The 24,572-nt window shown below is 43.6% G+C and overlaps 1 protein-coding gene across 4 annotated transcripts; it reads left to right on the top strand.

Annotated features, from left to right (window-relative positions):
• Positions 1-647: 647 nt before the first annotated feature.
• Positions 648-24,545, top strand: fam131bb (family with sequence similarity 131 member Bb). 4 transcript variants are annotated; one of them, XM_061237041.1, is made up of 11 exons: positions 648-1,080; positions 2,630-2,733; positions 3,185-3,294; positions 5,327-5,372; positions 10,588-10,625; positions 12,731-12,833; positions 13,866-14,081; positions 14,674-14,814; positions 18,096-18,418; positions 18,604-18,876; positions 20,513-24,545. In XM_061237041.1, the coding sequence occupies exons 4-11, from the start codon at positions 5,345-5,347 to the stop codon at positions 20,735-20,737; spliced, it is 1,347 nt and encodes a 448-aa protein (XP_061093025.1). In that variant the 5' UTR covers positions 648-1,080; positions 2,630-2,733; positions 3,185-3,294; positions 5,327-5,344; the 3' UTR covers positions 20,738-24,545. The 4 variants fall into 4 exon arrangements, with proteins under 4 accessions (XP_061093025.1, XP_061093017.1, XP_061093008.1 ...); XM_061237033.1 differs by lacking the exon at positions 5,327-5,372 and having other exon boundaries at positions 12,731-12,824; XM_061237024.1 differs by lacking the exon at positions 5,327-5,372.
• The last annotated feature ends 27 nt before the right edge of the window (positions 24,546-24,572 follow it).

Genomic DNA, 24,572 nt, shown 5'->3' with positions numbered 1-24,572 from the left:
AGAGAGAGAGAGAGAGGCAGAGAAAGGGAGGGAGGGAGGGAGGGAGGGAAGGAGATAATGTAGGTACGGGGTTGATTAGATACAGACTTTAAAATGGCTGAGAAGAGAACGGACATTAGAGTGTGTTTATATACTAGAATTGACTCCACATCCAGATCCATGGATGCACGGTGTTCATTCTCATTTATAATTTTTCTACTCATACCTTCAAGTCTTTTGAGCCGCCAACTCATTGCAGTGTAAAACGAACACTTTTTTCTTTACCTGCGCTGTAATTTCAGGCAACATGTCGGTCACTTTTAGAAATAGCAGAACACTTCATTCCACCACAGTCAAATATAATTAAATTATTATTTATATTCATTGCCCTTTCCCTTGACAAGAGCACTCCTAATAAAGTGTAGTTAGGTGATTTTGCTTTCATTCTGCCCGTATGCTATGCCCATCCAGCCATAAAAGGCAGTTCTGTGGTGAGTCAGTGCACTGTGTTAGCTTAGTCTTTCCTCATTGTTTCCCCGATGAGGATATGACACTCAGTGGGTCACAATGAAGGGTCCACCCATCCTGCACATCTGCTATCTTTGAAATGCACTGATAAGTCACATCACTTACGGAAATCCTACACACCCAAGCATATGTGTGTACATACTCTCAAATATGTTGCCATTTCAATCAAATTTTACTTAATGTCAACCACATGGGCCGTTTTTTGGTCATTTCATAACTTCGTGAGTGAAGCCTTAAGCTAGTGCTAGTGCTGCCCTGTTGCTGTGTACATGACTACACTGTGTACATGGCTCAGTTAGAGCCTGGCTGGGATTAAGATCTCTTGTGCAGCGTGGCTTGTCACCAACAGGACAGGAGGAAGACCAGGAGGCCTGTCCAGAGGCAGTGGTAGAGAGCTCTTCAGCATGGAGAGAGCATGGAGGTACACGGGGCTCTCCTCTGATAAAGGAGTGCACAGTCTGCTGAGAGGGAGAGGGAGGGGTCGCCGGAAAACATGGAGGTGGAGGGAGGGGCCTGGCCAGCAGCAGCCACTCCGGTGTCAGAGCCAACAGAGCTGGAATGCAGCCAAGCTGGGTATGAGCAATCCCCCTCCCTCCCTCCCTCCCTCCCTCTCTCCTTCCCCTTGGTATGTGAGTCATTATTTGCTCATAACTCGCTGTAAAGTTTATCCCATGATCTTTGCATTGTATCCAGTCTGATTCACGGAGTGGGTTAGGCAAAAATGATTTCTCGCTGACTGTACTGTGTATAGGCACATTCTTACATTGCGGCACAGATACATGTGCTCACATACAGACACAGGCGCACTCACGCACATCTGAATCTGAATAAACCAAAGGTGTTTTTAAGAGCCATGAATATCGCCCAGATTAAAATAATCCGACAACTAAGTAAACCTTGTATTTTAGATGTATTTAGCAGTTGGATGATTGTAATAATCTTGCTGATGTTTACGGTCAGTAAGTTAATGCTGTTGGCCATGGTTCAGGGTGTTGTGTTGCACTCCCACATGACTGTATGTGCAGATTCACCTGTCCTTATATGGAGTTTGTGTCAGTGGGCAAGGTGGAGGGGAAAAGCCATATGAATGATACGGAGCCTGTGAATCCATGCAGGATTCTCACAGCATGATTCACTCAAACATGACTGCCCTGATATGGCATTATTGAACTTTGGCTGTGATCTTCATTCCGGTCCCGGTGAGCCGCAGGGTGTGCTGGTTTCTGTTGTTGCTCGGCATTTAATTAATCAATTACAGCAGTTGATTTCGCAGTTAACTCAGCTCAGATGGGTCCTTGGATCTGAAGTGGTTGCTGATATTTAGGCGAAAACAAAAACCAGCAGACCCTGCGGTTCACCAGGACCAGGAATGAAGATCACTGAACTATGCTGTCATTTATTAATTGGCCAGTAGATGTCAGTGTTTAACACTCTCCAAGGCATCGCACATCAGCACTCATGGGGAAATTATTAATCTGACAAATAGAGAAACGCACAGGTAGACGTGGATGCATGGTAGATGCTTGGGGTAAACATACAGAAACAGATATAGATGTAGAGAGGGGGAAAAGGATACGCACAGGCATGTAGGGAATCAGAGAGAATCCCCAAAAGTGATGTACAGAAGTCTGCAGACGCAGTCGAAGTACGAAGGTGAAACTGATGTGGAGGGCAAGAGAATAAAAGGGAGAGAGGCAGTGTGGGCATGAGAGAGGAAATAAATGAAAGAAGCGTTGAATTATTGAAGAGAGCTGAGATCTCCTGGCTCATACAGCTTTCCCCTCTTCCTGTCCCGCCATAAGTGGAAATGTACTGTAGTGCCCCTGTCCAGTCTCGCGTGTACGTAAGCTGCCGCATTGGCCCTCCATCTTAGCCCAGTCCCCTCACCCGAACCCACAGCGTGACCCTGTCCAGCCTGAGTCAGAGAGCCTGCTCCCCACCCGCCCTCCATCTTTCACACCAAACGCGAGGTTCACCTCCACAACAAGTCGTGCATAGCGGTACAACACCGCCATGTAAAGCACATATTATCTAAGGGCAAAGTGGCAGCAGCGCAGTCTAAACCCAAACAACTCCTTCCTTAATGAAACAGTGTACCTCCCCTGCTCTTCCCCCTTCCCAGAGGAGCAGCAAGCACCAAGAGAGCGTTACATCAGGGTTAGACAACACCTCCAGTCCTCCAGGGCAGCCCTCCCTTGGGATAAGCAGGCTTCTCTACATGTGAAGGTAAAAAGGGGTTAATGGATCCTATGAAGCATCCATTAATTCAATCGGGTGATTAAAGTAAAGGCCAGGGTCGCTCGGTGGTGGCCCTGTGGGTTGATAGAGAGGAAACCGGCGTCATCTTGTGATGTAGCGACGCGGACCATTAATGAGAAGCACACAAGCAGAGCCACAAACGGCCACACGAGATGAGAGAGGCGGGAGATGAAAAAGATAACGAGTACCAGGAAAGTAAGGAGAAGAAAATAAATAAATGGATGTAAAAGCAGCCGATTGAAGTTAATATCCACACAACCTGAACCCTATGCTCCCACATACTACAGTAACAGTAACGAACCACGCGTTGGACACAACCTATACACAGGCTCGTATGCATCCTCTCTCTCCCCTTGTGAGAAGGGCCATTTTCCAGGATTAGAGGATCCATGATTTCAATCATCTTTTTTTTTTTTAGAGCACAACACTCCTTCCTGTGTCTGATGGGGGAGAGGGAGGTGCCGGATTCAGCCAGACCCCGTGGTCAGACCGGCGTTAGATTGATGGAGGACTGTCACCACGGGCCCAGTAAGACCTCCCCTTTTAGCTCCATACTCTGACGGGCTGAACTATTTTTCCTTGACTGTGCAGAGCAAAGCTGGGGGCTAGGCACTGCTGAGACATGGACCAATTAGAGAGATTAGAGACGGAATAGCGCTGGATTCAGACTGGGGCCGCTGTGTAATCTAATAGCCTTGGGCGAAGGACTCTCACTTCTCTGTGGAGCACACTAACCCCCAGCACTCTCTACCCCCCCCCCCCCCCCAAAAATGTGGAGAAACCAGCTTGCCATGATTTGATCATGGAGATGGTTGAGGGATGTGACAGTGGTTAGAGGTGTGGCGTTCTCTCTCTCTATGGTGTGGCGTTCTCTCTCTCTCTTTATCAATGTCCGTGTTATTTGTGCCTTAGTGTCCAGGGTGTACAGGCTGTATTTCAACCTCATTCTCCGCCTAAGATTTTTTATTTCCACATTCCAATGTAAGCTGTGCATCATTCAGAAGCAAGAAGACACACGTGCACGTGCACACAATTTCAATACATAGCAGGAGAATAGGTAAGCACCCAGGACATGGCAGTTTAACAACACAGTGATGTTCAGCTGTGTATTGTGTGTGTGTGTGTACAATGTTAACCCTCCCCCCTTCTGTCTCCCCTCGTCTGAATGTTCTCAGTTCCTCTCCTCTTTTCCAAACCCCTCCCCCCTCACCCCTCCTCCCTCTCTCCTAGAATACTAATCTGTGCATCTCAGCCTCACCTCTGCTTAACATGACTCAAAGCCCCCCTGTCTTTCCTCTTCTCCCCATCCGCCTCCCCCTTTCTTTTTATCTCCATCTGTCCCCTGTTCCCTCCCTTTTTCTCTCCATCTCGCTGTGTGTGAACTCAAGGAAAAATGATTGACTCCCTCCCTCTGCCTGCATGGTTTGGCAGGGGGAACACATATAGAAACAGTAGACATGCATATATAATTCACCACGGGCGGAGACAAGGACACTGAGGTGTATGAATTCGGAAAGATAAAAAATCTCAAAGAGGTAATTAAGTGTATATCCAAGTCAAACGAGATGATGGCTGCAGATGAATATGCAGATAAGGCTGCTATTCCTTTCATTGTTTCCTGTCACCAAGACTGAAGGAGAGAGGGAGAAAGAGAGAGCAAGAGAAAGAAAGAGAGACGGGGTGAAACAAGGCAGATATTTCCATTTTTTGGAGGTGAAGTAATACTCTATTATGTTACAGCGTTTCAGGATTCTTCTGTTGATGTGTGTATTATGTTTGTGTGGTGTGTATGAGCCAGAGAGAGAGAGAGAGAGAGAGAGAGAGAGAGGGGGGGAGGAAAGGAGGGGGTTGGAAAAAGGGGTGGGAAACAGCTGTACTGCATTGTGAAACAGACAGCGTGCGAGAGAGGGAGACAGAGAGAAAACCCCCATTTTAATATTGACACAACAATACCACAGTAGCAAAATAAAAATGCAGGCTATTTACTGCAAACAAATTTGTGTCATCACGCATTTTAGTCAAAGCAATTTATGATTATAATTCTGATTTTTTTCATGGACAGACACCATAGCACAGTGATGTTCCCATAAAGATACAAAAATGGATATATGTTTTTAAGTATATAGGCATTACATAAATTTACTACTACTACTATTACTACTACTACTACTACTACTACTACTACGGCTGCTGCTACTACTACTACTACTACTACTACTATTATTATTATTGTTATTGTTATTTTTATTATTATTATTATTATTATTATTATTATTATTATTATTAGTCTTTTATCCCTCTCTCTCTAACCCAGACACACTGACTCACTGACTGGATGCTACAATACACCAATACTGCACCGAGAGAGAGAGAGAGAGAGAGAGAGAGAGAGAGAGAGAGAGAGAGAGAGAGAAGACGGAGAGAGGAGGAGAGAGAGAGAGAGGGAGAGAGAGAGAATCTCATCGCAAGGGAGGGAGGGCAACGGAGAGAGAGAGAGAGAGAGGGAGAAAGAGAGAGAGAATGTATGGTGAAAGGGTAACGCTTCCTTGCTTATTTTCAGGGCCTTTGTAAAAAAACCATGGGATGTATCGGCTCCAGGACCCTCAGTAAGATTCCTCTTGTTTGCTACTCTTTCGGGGGCGGTGGGAGAGGGGTTTCACACAGACAGGGACCTCATTATGGAGGAGGTGTGGGTTTGAGGGATACCGCGTTGGATAACGATCCTCATTTACAATACTTGGGGAATCGGCTCAGGGGGAGATCTGCATGACTCGGTGAAGTAGCGCACAGCGTAACGCTTGTCAAGATATCCCGGACCGAATGGGCTCAAATCTGGCGCTTTGTGGTGTGTTGATGTGCATTTATTTTTCAAGATTTATGTCTACGGCAGTGTGTGTGTGTGTGTGTGTGTTTGCCTGTGTGTGTGTGTGTGTGTGTGTGTGAGTGTAGGAGGGAGAAAATGAGGGATGGAGGGGGAAAGACAGGGACACTGCAACATTATGTTAGAGGCTGTTTACAGTGATTGCAGGTAGCGATAGATAGATAGATGGAGGGAGAGAGGAGAGAGGGGGAATTCTATTGTTGGAGATGTTTGTATGGTGTCGTGTTGCAGGCAGAAACGGAGATGGACAGTTCGGATGGATGGAGAGGGAAGCCGAGTGGGCAGGCATGCCGAATTTTATTGCGGAAGGAGGTGGGAGAGGGGTGGAGAGTACGTGAGGAAATGAGTGTGTGCAGAACGCGTAGTGTTGAGGTTAGAGCTACACAATTCAGCCCATGTCTGCACATTCAACGATATTGAATGCCAACTGTTTTGAAAAGTCTATGGAAGTAAACAATGGCACACAATAGCTTTAATTCTGGTGTATAGTAACAGAGTTTGCATAAGTCATTTCACAATATCATGTTTTAGGAATCGTTTGGTAATAATGTATATTCAATGTCATTAATGCATTATTGTAAATAGTTCATCTTTATGGATCTTTGTCTATGCTGTAATACCCAGGCGTCCGCACGGTTATAGACAAAAATATAGATCTGAGAGGCAAAATAAGACCTGAAATTCCAGAATCATATTTATTGTAGCTGAAACCATGGATGAATAAAAACAGATTATTCACGCAGTAATGATACAGTTATATACTATTTTGGTAAACCATGGAGGACATAATGCGAACTGTAGCACTTGGTAGTAAAGCAATATTTGTATGTGATGAAACAATGCATTCTGCTTTGAACATGATAATCTAGTAGAACTAATACCCATGGAAATGTAGATTACAGTAAATGGCCTATATTAGAATAAAGTACAAATATAAGAAGGATGAAGTCAGTCGTCAATGAAAGAACTATAAAAGGACGTAAATCCTACTATGAAATATATTACAGCACTGCGAGGTTAAGTAAGGTGTCAGGTGTCCTCCTGCTACAGTATCGGCTGTGACGTTAACATGGGAGAGTTGAGGTAACAGAGGATTATGCTAAATACCTTTGTGCTCAAAATAAGGCTGAGATAAATTTAATAACAGAATAAAAAAAAATCTGCTGTGATACAGTAGCAGATTACGGTTGCGTGAACATTGTATTCGGTGTGAGGGAAAGAGTCAAACAGCTCAGTCCAAGATTACTTAGGTGCAGCCTCTAGGTAAATTACAGTGACAGGGCTGCCTGCTTGTCTCCACTACTGCATACTGTATATGTCACTCTCAGTGTTTTCAGCCATATATAGCTTCGCCGTTCAACAATAATAAGACAAAATCATGGGAGGACTGTGAATATGTTCACTGCAATGTGCTTAGGTAAATTAGACAGAGAATATTATTATTACTGTATGCATTTAAATTGTAACCTCTAATTACAAACACAAGGTCACACATACACACTGCATATGTTAATACATACACCCTCCTAGTAAAACTGACACTGGGCTATATGGATACCATGTTTAGCCTGGGACAGCATGGTTTAACTGCCTGTTCTCGACATTCTGGACATAAACACATTTCTGCAGGACTGCACTGTGCACCGCTTCTGAACTGTGGAATTTCCAGGATCTGAATACTTTGGGCCTTAACTTTTCACCTTCTCTGAATTTTCCAGTAACATGTGCTGAAGCCTCACAGAAATATTGGCCAAAACATCACTTGGATGTCTGAGAATGTGTGAGAATGTCTGAGTCAGCGGCAATATTATTCAAAAGCGGAAAACTATTTTATTTGTATTTACAGAATTCATGCTGTCCATGAGAAAGGTGTCTTACAGAGTGCTGTAATCTTACTTTGGTTAGGCAGTGTGATTATAGTCATGTAGCTTTCCCTCTGGCTGACTTTGCAAATATTGCCACTTATTTACTGCAATATGACAGCGAAAGTGAGGGAGAATTGCTGGGCGGTAAACAAATGTAACGGCATTTAAATAATTTATTCAGCGGTCTGTCCATGTCTCCTCCGGCCTGTGTTTCTGGAGAGAGTCCTTCAAAGGGATGTTAGCCTGCATCACTCTCCCTCCTCAGTGTTTGTGTTTAAACTCTTACTTTCCTGTTCTGTTGAGTGTGTTTATGATATTACATTACAAAGGGATTCCCTGCTATTGATTTGATTAAAACTGCTGACTGACTGACTGACAGGCTCACACACACACACGCGCACATATAGGCATGCAGGAACACTCAAACACATGCACACACATATGCGTGCACACACACACACAGCACCTACTCACTGACACACTGACATACTCGACCTACTCGCACACGACGTACTTGGAGGATACCCTGACTAACAACACAGACAGCAACTGACTGATAGATACACTGATCGACCGACACATGCACACATCCACGCACACACACACACAAGCATGGTTAATAGGATTATAAAAGTTGAAACAGTGCAACGGAAATGGGGTTATCTGAATTTGCATTATTATAGTTTATGACAATTAGCTGTAAGTCAATTGGTGTGATTAACATAATCACCATCATCGAGGAACAGTTATTTGGCAGGAATGCCCGCAGTTCAGATTATGCTATCAAAAAGTTGTTACAGTTTTTTACCCAAATATTACATTACATTACATTAATGGCATTTGGCAGACGCAAATAGTATGTGATTAACCAATGGATCAAAACTCGTCCAAACGGACAACGCTACAAACTATGCTTCACTTTTGTCTTACTAAGGGGTACCTGATGATAGGTCTGTAGATTCTTGATAAGCAGAGTTAACTTACATTAGCTTTACGGATGTTACTACTATACACTTGCTGATTGGGGAATGTTGTTCACCAGGTATGATAGGCTAAATTGCTCTCATAAATCAAGTTAATGCACTTGTGTTCTCTCTGTAAGTCGCCCTGGTTAGAGTGTCTGCTAAATTAATGTAATGTGATGTATATGTAGTTTATAATGTAATGTAATTATAGCCTGTGCAACCTTTTTCCAAGAGCAGACCAATGTGAAAAATATATATGGCCTACTATAGTATAACAAGCATTCTTGGTTGGACGTTTATACAATTATACTTTAATAACAAGTAGTAAACTCATGGGGATAGAGATACCTTGGTGGTACTCTTGACGTTGCAAAGAAGCAGCAACACTGGCACTTTCACCCACAGCATCTTCCATAATCTGTTCTCCCTCCGCTGCTCTCTCCGTTTGGATCCGGAGAAGAGAACCCAAGACGAGATGAGTCAAGCCTCAGACTTCCCACCGAGTTAGCGTTAGGGTTGACGTCAGTGTGTGTCAGTATTTGCCCTAGAATCGCTGTTCGCTGGAGGATAACAAAACATAGATGGCGGTCCCCTGTTCGAACTGTGTGGATCTGTCAGGATAATCCTGGTTGCGCTGCCGACGATTGGGACTACGCCGGTCCTCGTTCCGCACGGACGCTCAGTTTCGCCAGCGCCGCTGTGCTGCATGCCCGCAGGGTGGTATCCAGTGGGAAGGCTTATGTGTGGGAGGAGAGCACAAGAGACAGGGCTGGCTCATCACGCATGATCAGGTGGCTCGCCATTACGCGTGCGTGCGGTGGCTTTATTCGTTGAAAAATGTTGTTTTTGATAGAAGGCGGCTGGTCATCACATTACCTTCTCCACATGTAGGCTGCTTCACATCTGTATTTACAAGGTGCCTTTCAAAATGTAGAAAATGTATGTGTGTAATCAGCACATTTACATTTTCTGGATTTCTGTTTTTGCTCTGCATTGATCTACCAATTTTTGTCATGGTAATCATGGAAATAACAGCTTCATGACCACATATTTCAGCAAGGGGCAATATATCCAAAAATAATTTAGATGTCACAGTTGTTAGTTGAATAATATGACTAATTACCACAGCCATGTCTACAGTTAAACTGTAAACATGACTGGTGGCTCCTTTTAAGGACAATTGCAGCATTTATATAGAATGCACTGAGATACTTACTCATCTGTGCTGATGTATTATATATGGGTTTGAGCCTCTTGTTCTTGTTGTGTGAATATGGTTGCATTACTGTTAAAACAGCATTTCCACAGGTCCTGAACTGTCTCTATTCCACTGTGCTCCCTCAGTATGTCAAGACGACTTTTGGGGTGTTCAAGGTAGGGCTAGACAGATAGGAGGTTCAGACATTATTACGGACATTGTACAAGACAGTTTTCTCATAGCAATTGTCCTGGCGGAATTTAGTCTCCGGGAATTGGATTCTGCTATCATGGTGTTGAGCGTGCCCCCCTCCTTCATTTATGCATTCATTATGGTTATTACATCACAAGAAGAAAAAAACAGAATTATCAGTAGGTCAGTGTGTCAGGGTATCACTGTCAGTTGGGGACTTGGTGTGCTAGTGCATCAGCTAAGTTCATTTTTAAGTCAATACCAGCAAAAAAAAAAAAGAAAGGAAATTAAACCAACTCAATTTAACCATCCTCCTTTTTTTCAAATTACCAACTCCAGTCTCAAGAGACGGTGCTCTGATTGAAAAAATTACCCAGAGACCATTCCGTATTTAAACTTAATTAACAGAGGGGCCTTTGTAATTAAGTCGTGTTATAATTAGGATCGGACTGTGAGGAAAAATGTGATACAATTCATTAATTCATTTGTGAGAATATACTGTAGGTGTTCATCTTTTACTGGTCTTCTATTGCTGACTGCGACCGAATCTGAAATCTGAAGTTACTATAAACGTGAGATGCCTGAGTGTGCTGTGATATTCAATTTCATCCAATGTAAACACTGTGATGTGCGTGAGCTGTCCGATTAATTCTTTCGGAATGAAAAAAAAAAAGTTTTTAACAGCCCATCCCTACCCTCTCCCTTCCCATCTCTCCTCAGCGGCGGATGGTGTCCCAGTGCAGAAAGATGGAGAACAGGTAGGGCAGACTTTTCTACATAAATGTGTTTAATTACTTACTTTAATTACTCTTAGATTTCCTATTCTGACTTTGCAACCACACCCCCTGCTTTCAAGAAGCTGGCACCCGTGACACTCCGGCCCCTGTGGTGAGGCCTTCCGTGGGCACTTTTGAGCCAAGATGTCCATCAAAGAGACTCCAGTTTCACAGATGACAAGAGCCTCAATTCATGCGGAAAGCCGACGACTTTAATCGCAAATGTTATCGCCGCTGCAGATAGCGGAGGCTACATCCAATACGCGACCACGCGGTTGTTCAAGAACCGCCGATGTTACTGAAGCCAAGCTGGCCCCATATCTCCCGCTACTATTGCCACCTCGACTCAACCCACCACTTCTTTTCTTCTTGATAGCACCCATGCAATGCTGCATCCCAAAAAGCAGAGGCATTAATTTCTTCGCTTCTTTCTTTTTGCCATTTTTGTTTTTTCCCCGTTTGCTCTTTCTTCTTAAGTCAGTCACTGCCGCTCATTTCTTTTCTTTTTTTAAATCATGGGCTTGCGAGTGCAGGGAACAGTTTCCATTCGGTCTTTCTGTTTCCCTTATTTTTGAGAGGAGCATTTCACAGCTCACAGTGTAGAAAAGTAATAAATATTTCATGAATATTAAAAAAAGAAAAATCTTCCAGTTTAAAATGTGGCGTCCCACAGAGCCAATTTACCTCATTTCCCACCCCTGTCTCAGTGTGTCAGTTTAGGTCTTGAAAAACTGAACACCAGCTTGAAACTAACTTTATTACCTAATTTGGGAATACATATATTTGTAGTACTGGTTAGTTTTCAACCGTCAGTAAAACTGAATAGCAAAAACTGAACAGTTACAGATATTGCGGGAAATTTTAATTATTGCTGCATTATTATCAACAGTAGTATAGATATGTTACTACTTTCATTGCTATAGTACAACGAAGTACTACATGACCACCTTCCCCTCCATCATTATCCTCTCTCTATTAATGAAACTGCTATCACAACCTGTCTGGTGTTTCCAGGGGTGGGACAGCCTGCACGATACTAATAGAAGAAATCACAAGAGAGAGCCTCCATTACTTAGGGCATAGTCACCCTGCGATATAACTATGAACTGATCTGTCTTTCAATCCCTTCCTTTCTCTGTTACTTTATCTTTGGCTCTCCTCTGCTTCTGTCCTTCACCATCTGTTTTTCTCTCGATTGACTTCCTTCTATATCTCTAACTGTCCCTACCTTCTCCTCCTCCTGCTCTTTGCATGCCTTTAAATCTGTCCCTTTCCTATCTCCAATCTCCTCTTTTCCTCCTCAACTCCTTGCTTTTATATTTCTATTCTTTTCTTGTTGCTTTACCTCCCTCCTGTTCCTCCTCTTTATCCTACTTCCTCATCCTCTTCCTCCTCCTCCTCCTCCTCCTCTCTCTTTCTCTCAGCATGGGCGTACAGAATTTTCATGGGAAGGAATCAATGTAAGTCCTTGTGATTATCATTCCTTCATCTCCCTTTTTTGTTTGGTTTGCACACCTTAGATAACCAACATTTTATCCCTCGCTCCCTTTCCTGGTCAGCTCCTCTCTTTCTCTCTTTCAGTACAGTCTCGATGTCCTGTAGTGTTCGATACAGTCAGTCAGCTTGCCGTTACACTGTATTAACCTGTCTCTGTTTCTCTCTCAAAATATCTGTATTCACCCCCCTTTGCAGATAAAAAAACTACTCTTCCCATAATGCAACTACTGACCTGATGGGGCTGGTTTTTCAAAATGGTGGTGGAAAATGTTGTATTTCATAGACATTTATGTTTTGGTGCACTCCTTGTATTCCTGTCAAGGTTGTTGAATATTCTATTTTAACCTGGTGCCTATTTCTCTCTCTCCCATTCAATCTTTCTCTGGTCTGTTGATCATCCTCTCATTCCTACATCTTGCCCTTCTACACTACATTTCTATCAACTCACCTCTTAACTTCAATATTTCCTCTCCTACAAATCTTCCCATCCATATGTTCCTATCCTGTGTATTGCTAAACACTCTCTCACCCCTCCTTTACTCTGAATGTTTTCACCATCCCCCCTCAATCAATATCCTCCACTTCTCTAGCTTTCTATGGAAGACACCACCTCCATTCTTCCTCGCCTAAAACGAAACTCCAATGCCTATGGGATCGGGGCTCTGGCTAAGTCTTCACTTTCAGGTGTGTCAGGTGTGTGTCTGTCCTGTGCCTGGTAAAGTGACCCCATGTTGGCTCCAGTCCAGGCTTAGCAGGTTAGGATGGAGCCAACATGGCCCCTTGTGGGTACCCTGTATCATTTCCTACCTTCACTTACAATACATGTCAATGACTGCCATGGTCATTGATGGATACAATAATGCAGAAAACAAAGAAATACACTACCCAAAAAGCATCTTCATGTGGCTTGTTGTTAATAGTGGTGAGAAATGTAGTGAATCATTCTTCTACTGTATTTGTAAATTTGTTGTGTACTGTAGCGTCTGACCTGTCAGTGGTTTTGTATTGTTTTTGTGTGTCTCTGAGTGTAGTGTCCAGTGTAGTGTCCAGTGCAGTGGAAATATTTGCAGTAAACCCATAGTTGCATTTCCCATATTTATCCATAATCATCTGTCTCATCAGCCACATATTTAGCGGATTCTTCATGGGCCAAAGGATTGGTGAATTGTCACAATTAATCTGTGACAGTTTTTGACAAGAATGTCATTGAGGATGCTATACAACAAGGCAGCAAATACAAAACATAATTTTTTGTATTACGTTGTTTATCTTCCCGTAGGGTAAATGGGCAGATCTGAGGTGAGATAGCTTTGTGTTTTTGTGCAGTTTAGCCTAAATCTTAGCGAATCCTGGTGTCAACAAGCCAAAACGCACTTCACTGATCACCAGACAACGCCATCCACTCCTATTTAGCCACCACCATCAGCTCATTGCAGCCATGGGAAGTACAGCCACGATCCCCACACTTCATGCCATCCTCAAACAAAAACCCAACCCACATTACCCACAATACATTGCCATGTATACAAGCCACCTCAGCCCCTAAAGCAGACATAGGAAATATAATCAGTTTAAAAAAATATATATTTTAACTGTCACTGCCTTTTTTTTTTTTCCCCTCCTTCCCTCGCTTTCTCTGGCCTCTGTCACCTCCGTGTGCCTCTCCCCCCCCCCCCCCGCCCCCGGCTGCTCCGTCCGCCGCCGCCCAACGTGGAACGCGTTCAGGCGTGTCGCGGTCCATGAAGGACAAGGTGACGAAGCCCACGGCGATGGCGCAGGGCCGCGTGGCCCACATGATCGAGTGGCAGAGCTGGGGCATGCAGACCGTGGGGGCCGGGGGCGGGGTCATCACCAACGTGCAGCGGGAGCGTGAGCGCAAGCTGGAGAACGACGCCTACAGTGACCTCAGCGACGGGGAGAAGGAGGCGCGCTTCGCGGCAGGTGAGCGACGCGGCGAGCCGGCCTCGCGAGTGTCGGCCTGAAGGAGAAGGAGAACCGTCTCCAGCTGAGCGTCCTGATTCCTTCGTCCGCTTCCAGTCTGACACGGTGACCCTGCAGTGGCAGTGTTTCGGTTTGATTCAGACTGAGCCTGTTCGTACCACGCGCGGGATGTGTATGACCCAGGCCAGTTCAGAGTGAATCGCACTCTTTCTCTCTCCCTCTCTCTCTCTATCTCTCTCGCTCTCTCTTTCTCTCTCTCTCGTGTTATTGCGGGGGGTTGATGGGGCCCTGTTTCATGTAGATGGGGAGGCTGGACCTTCACTGTTTTTGTTTTGTTGTGTTTGTAGCTGACAGTCTTGTGATTGTACTTTGATCATCCCTTGTGTTCGTTGTTAAATCTCTCTCTCTCTCCCTCTCTCTCTCTCTTTCTCTCTCTCTCGTGTTATTGCGGGGGGTTGATGGGGCCCTGTTTCATGTAGATGGGGAGGCTGGATGGGGAGTCTGGAGGTAGTTGACAGTCTTGTGATTGTATTTTGATCATCACTTGTGTTCGTTGTTAAATATCTCTCTCTCGCTCCCTCTCTCATCGCAGGAGTTATGCAGCAGTTTGCGATCTCCGAGGCAACCCTGCTGGCATGGACCTCCATGGACGGGGAGAGCCTGAGCGCGGGGTCCAACCAGGGCAGTGTGGCCCTCCTCAGCGAAGCCAATCAGGAGAGTATCACCAGCCGGGGTAATGAACTACAAATTTGGCCATTCCCCGCATGCTTGTTTACAGTAAACCAGTGTCAGATGAGCATCGCCAGCTGTGGCTCTGGACTACAAATAGAGCCTTGTCCGCATGCTGATTTACAGTAAGCTGTAGCAGAGGAGAATCACCAGGCGAAGTACTGGACTGCAAACATGGCTGCTCCAGTGCGCTTGTTTATAGTAAACCATAATAGGAGAATTTTCGGCAGCCAAGGTATTGGACTATAAATATGGTTGTCCCCATACTGTACCATTTTATCCATTTTATCTCTGGCTGCAACAGAATGGATGAAACATAGCTTCATTAAAATTCATTGTTAACTGTTTACATATAGAATATAGAAAGAAAAAAGGCTTTTGTGTATTTTTATGTACATGGTGAAAATTTCAAGGATAAAAGGTGCAGTCGATATTGAATACTAAATCACTTCTTAATCTTGCTGCTAGAAAAACAACGGGTGAGTGTGAATAGGAGTTGTTTTGGGTAAAAATGCCAAGTCAACAGCACCCAGCAAGACTGCTTGTGTCATGTATTTGATAAAGACGGGATTTAATTTCATTTTATTTGGGCAGGAAGGTCAACTGTGATCTGTTTTCTCCTTCACAACAAAGATTTGAGGAGGCAAGAGAGCAAGATTAGCATCATACAGAGAAAATTAGCCAATAACAAATAATTATCTATCATGATGTACTGCTTCTGTACACAATGAACTGACCAACCGCAGTGCAAACCAACCTGGTATTTATTACCGAGCATGTCTGAAAATGCATAATAATGAAATTAGATTGCTGGCTACAAAGAGTGTAAAGCTTTGCCATTTGTCAAATATTCTGTGACTCAACAAGGAGGAAATTATTAGAATGGTTTCTAGTTGTTGTTTCCTTTTGATGATAACTGTTTGGAGCCCATCTGATGAGGTCATTGTAAAAAGAAGCACCATTCATAGCACAAATACAATATTTTTGCTTACACTGGGATCAATACCATATCAAATAAGCAGCAGAGCTGTAGGAGTCTGCCATTTTGTAAAAAGGTCTCAAATGACTATCCGTGGCTATGGGATAGGTCTCAGCGAGGAAGCAGCTGATTGGTTGAAAATGCATCAAACATTTTTTTTACCCTAAATTGATTTAAATATGAGGCATCATTTTTGTCCAGGTTTATGCAAATAACTCATTGTTTCTTTATCATTAGTCATATATTTTCTAATCAGCCAGATTGGAAACACACACATACAGTATATATGACACAATTTGTGTTGTTTTGGCTCTGTACTCCAGAACATTGGATGTGAAATAAAACCAAGGTGTTACAGTACAGACTGTCAGATTTAATTTGGTGGCGCATCTATATTGGGTGATCCTTGTAAGAATTACAGTGAACACATCTGAAAGAAAGTTGATAATATTCATTTCTTGGTTGCAAACCCTTTGCATTCAATCACTACATGAAGTCTGCGACCCATAGACGTCACCAGGTCCGTGGTATCCTCCCTGCACCAGGCCTGTACTGCAGCCATGTTAAATTCCTGTTTGTTTCTGGGTTGTTTAGTCTGGTCTTCAGTGAGTGAAAAGCATGTTCGTTTGGATTTAGATTTATAATTGACAGTGATTGGCTAGTCAAGAACATTGCACTTTTTGGCCCTTGCTTGCTTTAGCAGTTTGTTTGGGGTGATGGTCCTGCTGCGAGGCAAACTGCCATCCACATGGGGGTGCTTTGCATCATTAGCAGTCTTTCTCCACACTTTCCACCACTTTAGCGCATGCTAATACTCATCATAATACTTTGTTACATGAACATTTAGTTCACCTCCCTGCTGTACATTCCAGCTATGTCAGCTTGACCAGCTCAATTTTCAAGCTGGTCATAAGATGGTCTAGCTGGGTATGAGCTGGTCAACCAGCATGGCCAAGCTGGTCATGAAGCTGGTCTAGCTGGGTCTGAGCTGGTCAACCAGCTAGTGCTGGTTGCCTGTCTGAGCTGAACTGTTGCTCTGAGCTGAGCTTGTCTAAGCTGAGCTGTTTCAAAACATAACTTGAGATGGTCAAACCATGTCAAGCTGGGAGCTGGTCTGAACTGGTCAAGCAACTAAACCATGTAGCTTGAGCTGTCTTTTTCAGCAGGGCAGCAACGTCTTTTTCAATGGACGCATCTCTGGTCTAACAATGCTAGCCGGTCATGTCATTTGAGCTGCTCACCAGTGTGTTCTTGCTACCTAACAATATATCAAACGCCCAATGTTTTGGCTATGTGTCTGATCAATTTGGCCTGCTTTACTGGCACTGACACGTATTTGGTCCTCATGTTAAGAGATGACAGCAACCGACTCCAAATGCAAATTCCACACCAGGGGCTGATTTACGAAGAATATTAGCATGTGCAAAACCTTTTAGCAAAACGCAAGCAATGATTGGTACAAATAAAATGCTAAAAGGTTTTGCCAATGCTAAAGGTCTTAGTAAATCAGGCCCTTAGACTCAACTCCAGACCTTTTGTTAGCTTTCTTCTGCATGAACTAATGATGCAAAGACACACCGCTGACCCAGAAACAGCTGAGCAGACAATTGGCCCATTACTGTTGCTCCCCTGAATTGGGGGGACTATTTAGAAAATGGGCTGTAATTGGTACACAGATCACCCACTTTGTGAGTTCCTGGGTAATGTAGTTTCTGTGAATGCAAGAGTCTCCGGGGAGAGCATCTCTGGACCTTCCATCTCAGGCCATATGTCCACCTGCAGCTTTGTTTGGCTACATTCCAGAGACTTCCAGCAAGTATAAAGTTAGATTTACATTGTTCCCTGTTCCCTAACACATTGATATTCCACAGAGTGCAACATATCTACAGACTCAGACATGCTCAGAGTGATGTTGCACTCGCCATTAAAACGGCATACCCCTGGAGGAGCCATTGTTACACGTTCAATGTCATATACGCAGTTTAATAAGGACAAGGCTACAAGACGGCAAGTGTATGTACTGCGCACTGATCAAATCAAGGCTGTGTCAGGGGCCACACTGATATAGTCCTCTTTAACATTGGAAATCTGAGGTACTAACATCTCTTTCTTTCCTTTCACTTTCACTAATGGTTGGTTGGTCGGTTGGTGCCTTGCATGGCAGCCAATCACCGTTGGTGTGTGAATGGGTGAATGAGAAGCATCAATTGTACAGCGCCTTGAATGAAGGAAAGGCGCAATATAAATTCCAACCATTTACCATTTACCATTTACTAACATCTCTTTCTTTCCTTTTATTTTCTTAGACCCGATGCACCACTCTTCCGCAGAAGTGTGGCCACATACGTACGTATCCCAGGGCCTCTACTGTCTCTCATCCTCTGACGCCTGGGAGCCAATAAGCAACGAGCCCTCAGGCGTGGCCTCCCCCGCCACTGGTTCCTACGTCATGGGTGGCGGGACATCCTGTGAGGGATACGAAGGGAGCACCGCCCACTTCCTGTCTCAGCAGCAGCAGCAGCAGTTCAACCTACAGCAGCAGAATCAAATACAGCAGATGCAGCAGCTACAGCAGATCCAGCATTACCAGCAACAGCAGCTGCTTCAGTATCAGCAACAGCAACAACAGGTTAGGGGCAGCTCAGACCTCTAGCATATTTTATTCATGTGGAAAAAAAAAGTATAAATGGACAGTTCTCTTCTAAATCTCGAATGCACTTTGTGTCCTTGCCCGGCACGGCACTTTGTACCGAATCCGCCGTTAATTGCATTACGTCACCGCGTGTTCCTCTCCCCCCCCCCCCCCCCCCCCAGTCCCTGGAGCACAGGCTACACAGCGGCCCGCAGTCCCTGCAAGCCACGCCCAACAGCACCGTTCACAGCCTGGCTGCTCACACCCATCCCCCGCTCGTGGATTTATGGGGCACGGGGCAGGCCGAGGCCTATCAGACGGAGGCTGGGGGGTATGCGGGCGTGTCGTCCGCGGAAGGGGCCGTGACGGCAGCTGGCGGGGAGGAGACAGGGGCGGACAACGCGCCTCTGCTGGAGCAGCAGGAGGAGGAGGAGGAAGAGGAGAAGGAGGTCAAGGTAAGGCCTGTTTAAAGACAGGTGCACCTTGATCATCGAAAGCAATTTACAGCTCAATTAAAACATGCGTGGCCGTCGTGAAGTGAAGCCGACGTGCTTGCGGAAGGGGGCTTGTTTTGGTATTACTGTCGATTTCCTGATTGTTCTTAACTTGCCTGAATATGCTCAAGGGACTTGAGTTTTGTTTTTCCATAAATAGTAATCACCTCATTAGTGAGAGCAGGCAATCGGTCACAGGTGATTATGTGGTTTAATCTGCGCAGTGGTAAACCTGTTGGAAACTGAGAAAGGAGAAGAAGTGTTTGTTTCCTGAGCGGTGAGCTCTGCCGAAGCTCACACAGCTGGTGTCGTAGTTTTCCCCAAACTGAATGCTGATGACTGGCTGTAGCGTGGTCTCCCTGCCTCTCTGCAGAAACCCCCTCCTGTGTATTGGCTGTACGGTGCAGCTGGACTACAGAGTGAGATGAAGGTGGAATGGGTGGCACCTGGTCTACATTCTCATCTTGCAGCAAGAGAGCAGAAATAGACACAATTAGAAAAGTAAAAAATAAGGAAAGGAACAAACAAAAGAAAGAAAGAAGAAAGTAAAGAAAATGGAAAGTCCCCAGCTTATCAGGGGCACAATGCTTTTGTCTCATCATGATGTTGGAATCCAGGCTAAGTCAACAAGCTCTAGTTCATTAACAGCCGTCATTCTGTAACCGGGCGGGATGTTACTGCAAAACAGCCAGTGGGCTAGGATCTGAGAGACAACAGATGACAACACATCACCAAGATCGAGAGACCATCGTGCTAACAACGTGTTTTTTAATAGGCCGTACCTCTGCATTCATGACAGTCCCTATTTGGCTGTGTTGTCTCCCTGTGATGCTTTCAAATTGCTGGCAGTAAACACTCAGATGGCAAATGACAGAGCACTAACTTATTCAAGCATCCTGTGTAGCGCTAGCACATAGGCGCGTAGGCAGTGTTCTGGATGAGTAGGGCATGTGGGTTATTTTCTGTGTTACTCATTTGTATTTTATTCCACTGGTCGTGACATTCAAACTAACTGTTGTGTCAGCGCTCAGTCATTTCCCTGGCTAATGAGACTCTGGTGCAGCTTTGCAGCACTCTTGACCAATCATGACCAATTATCAAGGTTATTTTACTATTTTATATATACAGAAAACACAAAAAACACACACAACTAAATGACAAAATATACTGGAAATAATACGCCTACATCTAGTTTGAGAAGTACATTCTAATGAAGGTGGAATTGTTAACTTGCTGTGCCAGATGCTTTGGGGAAGCTGCAGTTAACACAATTTTAGCCAATCATAGTGAACTTAATTCAGTCTTAATTACATTACATGACCACTCTGCTATCATACCATCATCAGAGATATTTCTGCTACATGAGACGGCATTGCTTTACTTGTTCTTTTAATTTATTTAATGATGGCCTTAATGAAATCTGGAAGAAAATGTGGAAAGTAAAGAAAACAATCTGTTTAAACAAGAATGTAAAACTGTAAAACAATCAACTGAAATATATAAAAAATTTTAAATATATACTATTATAAGTTACCTTGTTTATCATCACTCCTGGTCACAGCACACTAATGCTTTTACTTTATTTTCACTGAAAAAGGAGGAAGAGGTGACGTTGTGTTTGGAGCCTGAGTCTGTAACCTTGACCTCGCCTGCACCAAGAGATGAGGTCACCAGTGCAGGGAGCAGCAGTCCGGGTCTACCACCGGTGGAGCCAGTCACAGAGCAGAAGACCTCTGATGTCACTTCCAGCGTATCTCAATCACTGGACGGAAAGGATGAAGACAGGGAAGATGTTCCGGTTGCTGTCGCGGCAACCAACTGAGTGACAGGTGCAGGAGAGAGACTGATTGGTGCCCTGGTGATGAACATTCTGATAGTGTTTATCAAACATGAATCCATCCGACATGTTCCCTTCCGGGTATCAGACAACTGTGTGACGGAAAATATTTCAGAGACTGTTTCGTGCAAAGAAGGAGCAAACGGTGGACAGAGTGAAAATAGTTGAAAGACATGGTTTTCTTTTAAGATGAATGTTCAACAGGCCCCTCTCTGGGAGAGAGCGAGGGGAGCTACGGAATCGTGGGAAAAATGGAGAAAGCCAATAAATTTACAAACAAGAGGAGGGATGAAAGAAGAACAAAGGACTGAGAGGAAAGAATAGTGGGCAATAACGGACAGCAAAAAAAATCTAAGGATAAACCAGAGTACTACACCAGAAACCAAAAGACAAGGACAGACAGAAATGTGCATGCTTTTTAAAAAAAGATATAAGGAAGGAATTCCATCAATATATATACAATAATAATAATAAAGTAATGATACATGACACATAATAATTATTATAATAATTTTCTATTGAAACAAAAAAATACAATAAAAATGATAAATGTATATGTGTATAAAACTATATATACCTAAAGACACTAACAGAATATTTCTGATTACACAGATTCCTGATGAAAAAGTGATCATGTTTTAACTCCAGACATAAACCCACCCAAGTTAACTTTGCACATATTTAAAAGAACTACAACCATTAAGATCACTCTTCTGTGAAGTGGTTCTCATGTTTGTACTTCCACCTTTGCACAGATATACACACTCTCACGGGCAAATCTGGAAGGCTTTTCACTGATGTGTCATAATCTCTAGCTACCGCAGCGTTCGGTCACAATAGTGAAATGAATCAGGGCAGACGTGTTAATGTTGACCGATCATTGTTGTGCAGTAACGTGCAGTGCAGCCCATTCCACACAGTGCAGTTCAATACAATAATACACTGCGCTGTGTGGCACTCCTTACTCCATGGCACTATGCTGGGCTGCACTGGACAATGCTTTACAATATACTGCACAATACTGGATTGTAAAGAGATATGCTGTCTACTTTGTTTCTTTGGTACGCGTGCTGAATTTGACTTCGGTGTACTACGGCATACTGTACAACACTGTATAGATTTGCACTGATCCATAGTACACTGAGGTAGAAAAAGAGAAGTTCCAGAATTTATTTTACAGAATCCGGTTCCTTTTTGATGAGTCAACGCTTATGAATAGAGGAGAGGTAGAATGGTTGAGTCTCAGCTCTTGCACTGGACAGCAAAGCTAGCTGGGGAATGGATTTTGATGGAGCCACTCCTGGTTCTACTCCGAGCTTCTGCGTTTTTATGACCGTCAAAGCTCCAGTGCCACCTACGTGCAACCAGAGCAATCAGGACTTTCCACAACAAAACTCCAGAAACAACATGGACCCTGGAACACTGCTCTAACATGGGACCACAAGGAAAACAGAAACATCTTCTACTGTTCTGGTTTCCTGTGAACTGACTGTGGCTTGGGAAACTGTGGTAGCACCAGTCTAGGTTTACTGTGACCTGGATTGAGGTTTCAAAGAAAGGAGGCAATTCTTCAAAGAGCAAAAGAATGCAAACCATATGGAGGAGTTAATTGAAGGCAAATACAAAAGACAAAATTCTAACAGACTGGCAAACACTAGCTTTTAAGGGCTTATGCCCATTGTCTCGCACATATGTACATACTCCACACTATAAGACCAATCACCTCTCCTCTCAAGGCACCCAAATTCTGTTCAGTCAACTGAGCTACAATCTATTTATTTTTATACTGTTAATCTCACAGTATGTTCTGTCAACATTTATTGCACAGTATGATGAGGAGAATGGGAGGGTGTGTGGAAACCAGAACCAGAGATTTTAGAACGTTTAAAAGGTTGTATTGATGACCGTATAAATGGGAAACGTTCTGATGTTCGCAACTTGGCAAACATCCTGCTCTGGGCAGGCTTGTTCCTGTTCGAAGTAATTATCTTGCTTGAACACACGCATATGCACACACACACACTATGAACTGAGCAAGGGACAAGCTGAATTGTACCTGTATGAGTGTGTGTACCCATGGGAAAATATGCATCACAAAAGAAGAATGGTTGTTGATTTTTTTGAAATATGGAGTTTTTCTTGGGAAGATTATGTGCATGATTCACTGCAGACATAGGACACACGAGTGACTAGCACTTATTTGGACAGCATCCATCACTTTTGATATTTGTGTGAAAAGCTGAAATATATTGACTTGAACTGATTAATTTATTGATTATTTATGCAATGTTGGGACAATGTTTATTTTTTTATGAAACTGTTGGCACTCCCACCCAAATAAGATAGAATGCGACTTGTTGAATCCTCTGGTTCCCTGCTGTGTTGTGAGTGGGGAGGAGCTCTGCAGACAGCCCGTCACCGTGAGGTCAGTCGACGTGGCACTGCGCCCTCTGCAGCTGGATGCATCGGTGATCACTGGATGCACTGGTGATCACTGCATCCAACTGCCTTCGGGTTCGATTGTAGCACAAACGGGAAAACTCTGGATGTTGATCACACGCGTTCGTTTATTTATTTAGGAATGGTGGGATACCGTGGAATCCTGTACAAACTGTAATTTGTCTCGCTGGAGGGTGTGTGCATATGTAGATATTGACAATAAAAATATAGATAGCCTTCTTTGGAAGCAATATCATTTGCATCGTTGAAATGTGTTTTTAAAAAAGGATTTCTGGAGAGTTACTTTCAATGCTGATGTTTGCAGTGGCCATGTCAGTGGGCACAGGGGAACGACAGGACACTCCTTACATTTCTACAGCAGGCCTCCATGTGATTATTAGTGCTATCAGGACTCCAGTTTACCCACAGTGCCCATTTGGATAAGTGGCTGTTCAGTGCATCCTGAAAGCATGCAATTACAAAATGAAATTAGTTTAATGAATCATGGATGAATCAGTGAATCATATTGCTTCAGAGAAGGTGGTCTATTGCTTTTGTCTCCATAGTAGTGAATATTTGAAGAGAGAGAGGCTGAGAGAGAGATAGAGTGTGAGAGAGGAAGGGAGCGATAGAGAGAGAGAGAGTGAGAGAGAGAGAGAAGCCAAATTTCTTTCCATGGATATTATTAAAGTTTAATAATGTCCGTACTGATATTTTGATTGTTTTCTGATTTTGGTTTATTTTTTGTATGATTCTACTGCCATCTTTCAATACAAACTGTCTTCAGGCATGAATTTATATCTTCTTCCTATTTGCCTTCCTCTGCCCTCCTCTTTTACATGTTCTGTCCGTGTATCCGTGTGCCATTCTGTCAGTCTGTCAGTTTGTCTTTCTGTCTGTCACTGTGAGGAACTGTTTTCTGTTCCATTGGGAGGAATCATAACCTGAAACATATATTTGAAATTCACTTGAGCAATTGGGCAAATGCCATGGAGGGCTCCTACATTTTAAATACAGCGATGCATTGGAATGTATATAAAAAAAACTAAATTCTGACAAATGTGTGAACATTTTAACAATGCATTTGACTAATATAATCATGTGTGCCCATACCTATACATGCATATCTACAGGTTGTAAATAAATGGTTCTTCCACATGGATGTGTGTGCCTATGTGTACCTTTCTGAATCAATCCTTCTTCTTCCCTCCTTTTTCCTGCACGAAAAAACCGCTCCATCCCAAAGCCGTCACTTTCCCCAACTCTGTCCTCCAGCCAGAAAAAAAAACAAAAACAAAAACAAACAAAACAAAAAGAAATGGAGAAAGAGCAAATAAACAAACAAACAGACAAAGTGTCATGTACGTGTGTGTGTTTTTTT

This window comes from Conger conger, chromosome 1 (genome assembly GCF_963514075.1).
Source record: "Conger conger chromosome 1, fConCon1.1, whole genome shotgun sequence".
NCBI lineage: Eukaryota > Metazoa > Chordata > Actinopteri > Anguilliformes > Congridae > Conger > Conger conger.
This window is presented reverse-complemented; position numbering and strand designations above follow the sequence as displayed.

Excerpts from the sequence above, each read along its gene's own strand:
- fam131bb (XM_061237024.1), top strand. The coding sequence starts at position 3,210 with ATGGGGGAGAGGGAGGTGCCGGATTCAGCCAGACCCCGTGGTCAGACC. Across the intron at positions 3,295-10,587 it reads GGACTGTCACCACGGGCCCA|CGGCGGATGGTGTCCCAGTG; the intron begins GTAAGACCTCCC and ends ATCTCTCCTCAG. Across the intron at positions 14,082-14,673 it reads GGAGGCGCGCTTCGCGGCAG|GAGTTATGCAGCAGTTTGCG; the intron begins GTGAGCGACGCG and ends CTCTCATCGCAG.